At 34.7% G+C, this 10743-nt stretch overlaps 1 protein-coding gene across 1 annotated transcript in view; it reads right to left on the minus strand.

Annotated features, from left to right (window-relative positions):
• Positions 1 to 10743, minus strand: part of RICTOR (RPTOR independent companion of MTOR, complex 2) — a 101537-nt gene that overhangs the window by 40964 nt on the left and 49830 nt on the right. Inside the window, exons 8-15 of the mRNA XM_012721873.1 lie at positions 9724 to 9791; positions 6498 to 6565; positions 5155 to 5237; positions 3976 to 4063; positions 3338 to 3428; positions 3160 to 3226; positions 2122 to 2202; positions 664 to 764 (exon numbers count right to left, since the gene is read on the minus strand). Coding sequence (XP_012577327.1) covers positions 664 to 764; positions 2122 to 2202; positions 3160 to 3226; positions 3338 to 3428; positions 3976 to 4063; positions 5155 to 5237; positions 6498 to 6565; positions 9724 to 9791 — 647 coding nt within the window. The remainder of the gene's footprint in view (positions 1 to 663; positions 765 to 2121; positions 2203 to 3159; positions 3227 to 3337; positions 3429 to 3975; positions 4064 to 5154; positions 5238 to 6497; positions 6566 to 9723; positions 9792 to 10743) is intronic.

Consider the following 10743-nt stretch of genomic DNA (forward strand, 5'->3'; position numbering starts at 1 on the left):
AAAAAAAAAAAAAACAAAACTCAAGAGTTTCAAAAAGCTAACACACCACATTCACAAACATTATACACACAAAATAAGGAATAAAGAAAAAGAAAAAAAGAAAAAAAGAAAAAAAGATAACCTCAATCTAGACATAATCTTTACCAAATGAAAAATGATTCCTTTTAGCACTTCCCAATCAAATTCCTCCACCTTTATGTTTCAAATACTTTACCTTTTAAAATTTAATATTAGTACTGAAATTCCAGCAAAGCTATAGCTATACTGCCATACTTTATTTGAAATTCTATTGATTATATCTCTTTCAATAGTAACAGTAGCTTACTTCAATGCCCATAGTATGGATTCTAATAAATGACATTGTTCGTCTTCATGCTTTGTTAATATGAAGTAATTGAGACATTTTTAAAAGATACTGAATCACTCTCAAAACATAAAATAGTTAAAAAAAAAAACAAACAACAACTCAACCAGCATTTTCAGGCATCTTGTAGACAGCTTATGTAAACAGCCTTTAGTAAAAGTTGATTTTACTAACTCTTATAAACGAATATACATATTGTTATTTGAAAACTATTAATTTTCGTCTTTTTTTTTTTTAAGTAAAGGCCATTCTAAGTGGGTACTGAATAGAACAACCTTTGCTAGAACTCAGATACTCACAGTCGTTTTTCCTTGGGGATATCAAAGGAAGCAGCCATATTCATGAGGGTTGGCAGGCAGTGCAAGTGATGACTATGTGAGTGAGGAAGAATTGTGTTGGCCTAAAACCAAATATTTTATAATAGGTGAGCAATGAAAATACTGTTATAGATTATCCAAGAAATAATATTAACGACTGTTATTCTATTCTGTTATTACATGAACAAGATCAGTAAGTATCAAAGATCTTTTATTAAAACATTGTTATAATTTTAAGTGGTACTGAATTAAGCACAGGTCTTAATCTAAAAAGGACAAATATCAAGTGCTATGTTCTATTAAAAATAACATTTAAAATACCAGATGCAGTACCATAGCTTATGTGTTAGCAACCTGAATTTTAAAAACGAGCTCCTGCTACAGGGACAAAACAGGAGGCAACTGTGCTTAGGCAAAATAAGTAGAAGGAGAAAGGCAAATATCAAATAATTTTGCTCATACGTAAAATATGGCGAAACAAAGTAAGGGTTTGACAAAACCAAATCAAAAAAGCCCCTTGAAATTTGACTAAATTGAGGCTACCGAAGAAAGGAGGAGGGGTAGCAAGCAAAGGGGAAAGTAGGCCAATGGACAAGTTTGGACTGATGGCGCCTCAGTGGTGAGTGTAGTGTGTTTACATACATCCAAGATGTGACTCTGTACCTTTGAATCATAAACAGTGCTGTAAACCAGTAACCTCAACTAAAAATAGAAAGAAAAAAAAAACCCTCAAAGTAGGCTTTTCACATTCAAAATTCCAAATTCTTCAAATTAAGAAACTGATGAACTCTGCTTTCTACCAGTGATGGTAAGCAAATTAACTAAATGTAGGAGTCAGAAGATGTAATAACAAGCTATGCCTTAAAACCATTATACTCAAAATGACCTGCTTCTATATTTTAAGGGACCACAGAATGGTAAATGGGAGAAGAGACTTATAAAATTTATAAAAGAAATTCCATCATATAAAAGTAATTAATATTGAATGTTGATAATCTTATAGGAAATTGTATTTTAAGAATTAAAATAAAAATATCAGACCTGAGGAATGCAATACTGCTTAATTTTTTCACAGACAGCCTTATTATTTACATATTAAACTGAAGCTTAAAGGCAGCTCAAATAAGAATTTATTTTATATTTTTGCACAAAGATTTATAGTACTCAAAATATAATATAAAAAATGAGTGTAAAAAATCAGTTTTTTACACTTTCTATATTTGTTCCATTTATGAAAGCAGCAGATATGTATGATGAGACAATCATACATATATATCCCAAGATAAAAGGCAATAAATAACAAGACTCTTTGTAATATATACATTATAAAAATCCAAACTTATTTTTTGAGATAACACAAAGCAATACAGATAATATAACCTGTTTTATAAATTAAAATACTAGGATATGAAATGTTTAATCAAAAGTTGCTAAACTTACCATATGCAAAAGCTCTCCTAAAAGGATAGTAGCTCTAACTGAAATATGATCATCACTATTTGTTATGACTTCAACCAAACCCTTTGAAAACAAAAGATAATATTATTCTTGCAAAATATATATGAACATATTTACACATCAAAGTTCTTTTGCTCTGAAAGTATTCTGCTGAAGAAAATAAAGGGGTAGAGGCCTTCCCTGGTGGCTCACCAGGTTATGACGCAGCACTTTAAGCGAGTCACAGCCACTTCAGTGTGAGGTCGATCCCCAGCCCAGAGGTGACCACATGGTGCATCAGTCCTCTTCTGTCTTGCCCACTACTCCCCTCAGCAGTGTATCTCATTACATGTGCCTGTTCTAATCCCCACTCTGTCTCTTGTGAACCTTCTTACCCCCCCTGCACCTCTGGCCTATACCCCAGTTCTGTATGCATAAATAAATAAATCTCAAAAAAGAAAAGGGCCCTCCTTGGTGGCGTAGTGGGTTAAAGCACAGCACTAAGAAGCTAAAGCTGGGCCCTCCCTGGTGGCGCAGCGGGTTAAAGCACAGCATTGAGAATCTAAAGCCGCTTCCGCATGAGTTCGATTCCCGCCCAGGAGGTGACCCAAATGGTGCGGCAGACCTCTCCTGACCCGCCCGCTGCTCCCCTCAGCAGTGTACTTCATCAATCTGCCTATTCTGCTCCCCACTCTGTCTCTGGTGAAGCCTCTCGCCGCCCCTGAGCCTCTGGCCTGTACCTCAGTTCTGTATGCACAAATAAATAAATCTTTAAAAAAAAAAAGAAGCTAAAGCTACCTCAGCATGAATTCGATCCCCTGTCCTGGAGGTGACCCAAATGGTGCGGCAGACCTCTCCTGACGCTCCCTGCCCCTTCTGCTCCCCTCAGCAGTGTGCTTTATCAGTCTGCCTGTTTTGCTCCCTACTCTGTCTCTGGTGAGTCCTCTCACTGTCCCTGCACCTCTGGTCTGTACCCCAGTTCTGTATGCATAAATAAGTAAATCTTTAAAAAGAAAAAAAGTAGAATAAAATAAGTCTTACTTCTAGAAGTCCATTACGAATAAATGCAGAAAGGATCAGTGCCAAGTAATTGTCCATGAGATCTGGCCTAGAAATAACCCCATCACAGAAACAGTTTGATGTGTGTCCTAAACATTTCATAATTTAATATAAAACCAATATTGAGATAAATTTGAGTCATTTCATATCTAAATCCTACCTGGATCTGGCACGATGAGGAAGAATAGTTTTTGCCTCAGCTGCTACAAAACCATCTGAAAGCCTCCAACTGTCTTGGAATCGACCTGGGTCTAAAATAGATTAGGTAGTTAATGGAAATTTAGTTATCACTGAAATGTGTCAAATCATTAATACTATTCTCCAATTTACTCAAAAAAATAAAATTTTGTAAATCTGCAAAGATCTTACTTCTTTAGAAAACGTTGGAACTTAGGAGTTATTTGTACAATGTACAATATATTAAAAGAATTATATAATCTGAGAATTAGATTAGTTTAACTATATTCCTAACTGATAACTTTCATAAAAATATTTTTCAGGGGGATTAGTCTCCTTTAGGTTTATCTGTTTCCTTTAGTCTTATCTGTTCCTTACTTGGTTCATCTTTCTATAAACCTGCTCATTTGCAAGATTTAGAGTGATAAAGAAAAAAATTGAAATTTCTTAGTTTTAGAAATGCATTTCAAGAACTATTTTTAATTTCATGCCACGATGACACAGTAAGATGATGATATTCAATAATTCATTACTTATTTTTTTATGGGATTCTGTCTCCATTATTTAAGTAACTTTGAAATTAACATAAGTGCACAGATACAAATATACTTCAATACTCACCTACACTAAGCAATGCTTCTATGAACTCCTCAGTCACAACAGGTATAGGAAGACGAAATATATCATAAAGCACTTCAAGCAGACCTCGCTGTACAAGCAAAAGAATACAGCTCATTCTATGTTATATAATAAATCTCTATCCACAGGTTTTTCAATGTCATAAAAACAATGAAAAATAAAGAAATCAATGTTGTTATATTTTAGAAAACTACTATATCAGGGCTGTGTTAAGAAAGGATAACTAAACATGAACTATTAATATGCTTTCAATTTTCCCATTAATCTTCAATATTCATTGTTGTACACACAAAGAAACAGATTTAAAGGATGAAGGTAATTTGCCCAAGATCATAGAACTATATAAATCATAAAACCAGGAGTCAAATCTTCGCTAGCCATGCTCCATAGACCATGGTTTTTTCTAAGGAAGAAGTCCAGTGAGCTGACCCAACCTTAGTTAACTCCTTATAGAGCTTTTCATCCTTAGTCACAGCCTCTATTTCCACTGTCTAAATGCTTTTTAGTTCACATTTAAGCAATGCAGTCTTGATTAACACTTTCTCTTTTATTTCTTAGATTTTATTGACTTGTCAATCATTACTATAATTTGGATTTGGTTCACAGAGAGGACAAATGAGAAAAAGGAACATTTTGTTCCTTTGAATAAGATTAAGATAAGAAATTTTAGTGGGAAAAAATAAAAATCTACTTGAAGAGTTAATTTGTCTCTCCAACTTCAGTTAATACAAATACCTATCATTAATAATTTAGGATTTATTAAATAAACACATAAATATTAACAACGCCAACTTTTATCAAAATCATTATAAAAAGAAGGGTCATAAAGATAAATACTGTATTTTTTTGTTAGTTACTTCTGCATTTTTGACATTTTACAGTGAAATGAATGTCCTTCTGTACTATTTGTACTTTTAATGAATACAGTATAATTTAACATTTAAACCTAATTCTTAATATAGGTCCTAATAACTGTATTTCAACTGATTGTTAAAACTTAAGGTTCAGCTAATTCATAACTATTTCATGTATTTTTTCAATGTTTTATGCTATAGGTTAAAAATTCATGAGGAAAAAGTATCATCTGATTTTATTTTTTTAAAGAATAAATTTCTTTCATTTCAATCCAGGCATGAAACAATGAGAATAAAGTTTACCTACCCTTATTTCCATATTTGGTATGCAAAGTACTCCAATTAAAGACTGGATCCCAGAATTTCCAGGTTTACATAAATTAATAATACCTAAAGTAGAAAAGAAGAATCATTAACTTAAATTCAAAAATAAAATTTTTTCAGTAATGTATCCATAATTACAAAATCTGCAATCTTTGGCCAAGCCATGATAGTATCTGGTTATGATAAATGATAGTGTATTTCAAACACTCTCAGTATTTCCATACTGGTTAGAAAGAATAATTCAATCATTTAAATTCCTTCTTTGATATGTGTCATACCCAAAAAAGTTCTTGAATCTGTCCAGTAAATCTGTAGATGAGGCATTTCTCTGGGAGTAAGAATATTTGCAAAAGTAAGACAATCGTATGTTTCCCTTATTTAACAGCTTTTCAACCTAAACTGAGACTCTGCTTGGCATTTTCTTAAAAATTTAATTCCAGGATCTCCCAGGTGATGCAATGGGTTAAAGCCTAGCACTGCAAGCTGGCTGCAGCTGCTTCAGTGCGAGTTCCATCCCTGGACGTGGAGATGATCCACATGGTGTCTCAGACCTCTCCTGTCCCACCCGCTGCTCCCCTCAGCAGTATACTTCGTCCACCTGCCTGTTCTGCTCCCCACTCTGTCTCTGGTGAATCCTCTCACTGCCCCTGTACCTCTGGCCTGTACCCCAGTTCTGTATGCATCTTTTTTAAAAATTGTAATGCCAAAGTTTACTGAAGACACAGGAGAGTACAACCAAGAGACTTCAAGTAAATTATATGGATCAAAATCTTAAGTGACAGAAATGGGTAAAGCAATTTTAAACACATTAACATTATACCACAAAGAAATGCAAATAATCAATATATACAAATCATTAATGACACCAGTCACCAAGAGTCTAAAAATTACACTCATAAAATCCCACCAATAATGACAACTGCAATATTAACTTATCTTACTATTATATATCATCATATTTAAAATAAAATAACAATAATAATTTTATTAATATTGTTATTTGGCTTTTGCGTAGAAGAACTGGGGTGTAGGCCAGAGGTACAGGTGGGGTGGTGAGAGGATTCACTAGAGAAAAGAGTGGGAAGCAGAACAGATGAATTTCTACTCAAATATACTGCAAAGAGGAGCAGTAGGCAAGACAGGAGAATTCTGCTGTGCCATATGTGGGGTAGCTCCCTGGCCAGGAATCAAACTCAAGTCAGATGACAGTGATGAGACTCAATCCCTTGGCTATCAGTGAGGCTCCACTGGCAATAATTGAACAAAACAAAACAAAAAGTCAAGTCTTCCTCATTTAATGTTGGAAAGCAACAAAGAGTAACTTACCTGCCCATGACCGGAATGTTGCTATGATTCCCATTTTACTAGCTAGAAACCTTGCCTCTCTGTCTTCTCTGGAGGGGCAGGGCAGAAAAATAAAATGTCAAAATGAAAAGCAAGTTTTTCCTGCTAATATAGTAAATAAAAGTTATCATCAGCTAATGTTTAAATATTTACACAGGAATTTAAACATGTTTTTATAACTATACTAAGATCAGATCTACCACAAAGGAAATTACCCAATTTGATAATGACTCTATTTAAAATCCACAAGGGTTTAAAATAAGCTATACATTCTGCTTTTTCACTCAGTTCTACATTTTCTGCTCTCTTTCCGAAAACTATTCTTAGATAGCTCATTAACACCTTTAATTGAGCATTAGTGCAAACATCAGCCTGCTTAATAAGCATCTCTGGCAAGGCTGCCCATTAGCAAAGAAAATCGTCACAAAAACCTCCTTTTACCATGTGTATGTTCTTTATCTCAAAAGTCTTGTCCCAAATTTATTCGAGCATTTATTTCAAACAAACAAGCTCAACAATCCATATATACAATGGAATAAGTAACTAGATATTATAAATATCACTAGCTAGCTTCTTCTGTTTATTTAATTATACCTATTCCCTTCTATGCATTAGTTATGAAAAGTAATCAAGGCAATAGAAGTATCTATATTTGTCAAACAATTTCTGTACGTGAGCTATGTCCAGTCTCAATACTTAACAGCAACCTGTACTCTTCTACTGCCTCAACCACCTCTACCCTGTTAAATACTCATTTTTGTCCATGCCACCTTTTTTCTTCCCTAATAAAATTTTTAACAATTGTGCAAACACAGGAATTCCTAGAACTGTGAAGAGAAGAAACAGAATGGATAAAGAGCAATGAACAACCAGATAGCCTACAAAAGAAGAGAAAAACACTTGAGAAAACACACACACCCCTGACTAAGGTCTGTATCACCAATCAAAGTGAGAATACACTTGAAAGTAAAATGAAATGATGGGATATGAAAGATATAATAGAACAACTGTGTGATAAATCTTTTGGGTCTCCTTTTTATAAGAAAGTCACAAATATTGATTCCTGTCATTCTCCAACTTATTATATAAATTTGTTATTATTTTTAAAAAATTACTCTTTTCCATGTTCCCTGGCCATTAAAATACCAATGCTCCAGAAATGCCCATACTGAAGCAAGTTAATGACAGCACAAAACCAATAGGGAAGAAAGAATTTTGATGTAATGTATTTTTTCCCCTCCAAATCTAAAAAAAAAACCATCCAGAATTCATCTCTTACTTGTTCTGGTAATAAAAATTCTAAAGACATTTCACCATCTTCCTCTAAGATCAAATATCCTATCCCTGAATATTGTGAATATGCTATCACTGCCATTTTTGTGATTGCTATTTATAAAGTAATCCTTAAGATAGGGAGATCACTGGAATAGACCTGATCTAATGGGAGAGCTTTCTTAGCTGGTGGCAAAAAAAGAAGCCAGAGAAATTCAAAGTATTTGAAGAATTCTTGTTGTGTTTGAAGATGGGGGAGGGGGTCAAGTGTCAAGGAAGGAGGGAGGCTCTAGAAGATGAGAGAGTAGGCCACAGTGAATAGTCAGCAAAGGAAACAGGAAGTTCAATTGTACTACAGCAAGGAAATGAATTCTGCCAACAACCTGAATAGGCTTGGAAAAGGAATTTTTACCATAGCCTCCAGATAAGAGCCTTGTCAGACTTCTGACTTACTGAACTGTAAGCTAATAAACTGATGCTATTTTAAGATGCTACATTTGTAGCAATTTGTTGTACAGCAACAAAAGTGCATTTATAATTGTCCAGCAGTAAAGAGAATGTCCAAGTGTTATTAGAGCAGGAAAGAAAGGGGCTTCAGAAATCCAATTCATAATTAGCAAGAATAAGGTTTCAGTCTTCAACAAAAGACACCAATTTTGATTTTGAGCTCAAGTCATGAGGTAACAGGGTGGTCCCCAGGAAAAGAGGTTCGAGGTTCATTGCCCCACCAAAAAAGAGGATAGAGCTGAGCAGAGAAGAGGAGAATCTAGAGAGAAGGCTAAAGAGAAAGGAAGGAGAACAGAGGCTAGAAGGAGACCTCATGGAGACACATGGACAGAAAGACATGTGAAGAAGTGACTCTTGTCTCTGTCTCTTAGCCTGGACTGATTGAAACCGATGTGGGTGAGAGACCCATGGGGAAGGTGACTATGGCAGCGTTTATCTTGATTTTGCTTTTTTACTCCCAGACTTGTCTGGCCATTGCTGACCCTTTTCTATGGATCCCCTCCAGAAGGTGCTTTAGACTTGCAGCTGGCTTTTAGGTCTTGCTTTGGACCAACCCCTTTTAGGTGGACTTTTACCTAAGAAGGGGACCGGTAACTTTGGGTGTTTGATTTAGAAACCATATTCCTTATCTCTTCTGTATTGCACACTAATTGTATTAATGAGGATTTTAAAATATATGCCACCTATCAAATTTAGTGAGTATATCTGCAATGCAATAATCTTACTAGAAAAACAACTCATTGCATATTTATTAGTGTCATGTTATTTCCCAACCTTCACAGTGATTTGATCCTTAAACCAATTTATAGTTACATAATAGCTATTGAACTTTTGAAAAGACTGAAAACTTATTCTGCCTCACCTTTAGAAAATGCTTTTTACTGTTTCCCTATTAAATTTCCTCTCAAAATTCTACATAGTATTTCTTTCTGCTTACTAAATTAGTTAAGGCAGCTCTCTTCATATCACTCCTTATTATTTAATTACTTCAGTCTCTTACTGTAAAATACAATAAAATAATTTAACAGCCTAGGTTTCTACTAGAGCCTTATATTTTTTATTTAATTTTTTAAAATAATAGTTTATTTTTACATCATTTTGTACATTTTTTCCCATCTCAATTGTAATCCCCGTGGGTTTCCCATCACCAAGTCACCCATGTGCCATCACCATAGTCCAGTGCACTTCCCTCCCTCCACCATTTAGAGCCTTACATTTTAAGAAAATTTCAAATCTTTAAAATTCCCGATGCTTCTTTTAACTTTTAAAACAGGTCAGTCATATTATAATAGAAACAGAACATAATTCCATGAAATGCTAAACTTATTTAAAACTCACACTTCTCTGGCTATCTAAGCAGTTGGCAAATTTAAAAGTTTAAATGTCAACACAATATCTCATAAGTTATTAGGAACAAATAGGTACTTACTTGAGCTGTCCTTCTGCTGTATCTGGACTATGTCTGTAGTGAAAATCAGTATAGGGTGCTAAAATTCGCTAATTTAAAAAAAGGCAGAAAAAGAAGAAAAAACAATTTATTACATTTGAAAAATATTCTTTCTGTAAAACTAAAATTAATTTCAACTTATATCTTGAATTGGTATACTGGGTTAAGAGATATTTCTTCAACTCATCACTGAGGAAAATGTTCAAGTAAAAGTTAATATTTTAACTTTTAAATGTTTATTTGATTAGTTTTCTCATAAAGTTAGTCACTACCAACTCCTCCCTTTGTGACTAGTATAAAGAAATCAGGGCCCTCCCTGGTGGTGCAACGAGTTAAAACACAGCACCGTGAAGCTCTCCGAAGCCACTGCAGCACAAGGTCGATTATGACCAGGGCGGTAATGGGCGTGGTGTGACAGACCTCTCCTGTATCGCCTCCTGCTCCCCTCAGCAGTGTATTTCAATCAATCTGCCTGTTCTGCTCCCTACTCTGTTTCTGATGAATCCTCTCACCCACCACGCCTCTGGCCTGTACCCCAGTTCTTGTATGTATACATAAATAAATCTTCCAAAAAAAAAAAAAAGTTATTTTGGTACATCGTGTGCGCAACAAACTTGCTAAACTCATTTTATAACTTTGGAATCACTGTATCTCATTTATTAACCTTCATCTATTGACTGTGGACTGAAATTCAATTCTAAATATAATTTTTTTAAAAAACCAAACCTTTCCTATTTTTTAAAAAAAGATTTATTTATCCAAACAGAACTGGGGTATAGGTCAGAGGTACAGGGACGGTGAAAGGATTCGTGAAGACAGATTGGGGAGCAGAACAAGCATATTGAGGAAGTACATTACTGAGGGGAGGAGTGGGTAAGACAGGAGACATGTGGGTCACCCCCTTGGTTGGGCTCCAACTCTTGCTGAAGTGGCTTCGTAGTGCTGTACTTCAACATGCTGTGCTACCAGGGAGGACCCTCTACATATAATTTTAAACATACA

Source organism: Condylura cristata, unplaced genomic scaffold, assembly GCF_000260355.1.
Source record: "Condylura cristata isolate star-nosed mole 26May11 unplaced genomic scaffold, ConCri1.0 scaffold00007, whole genome shotgun sequence".
NCBI lineage: Eukaryota > Metazoa > Chordata > Mammalia > Eulipotyphla > Talpidae > Condylura > Condylura cristata.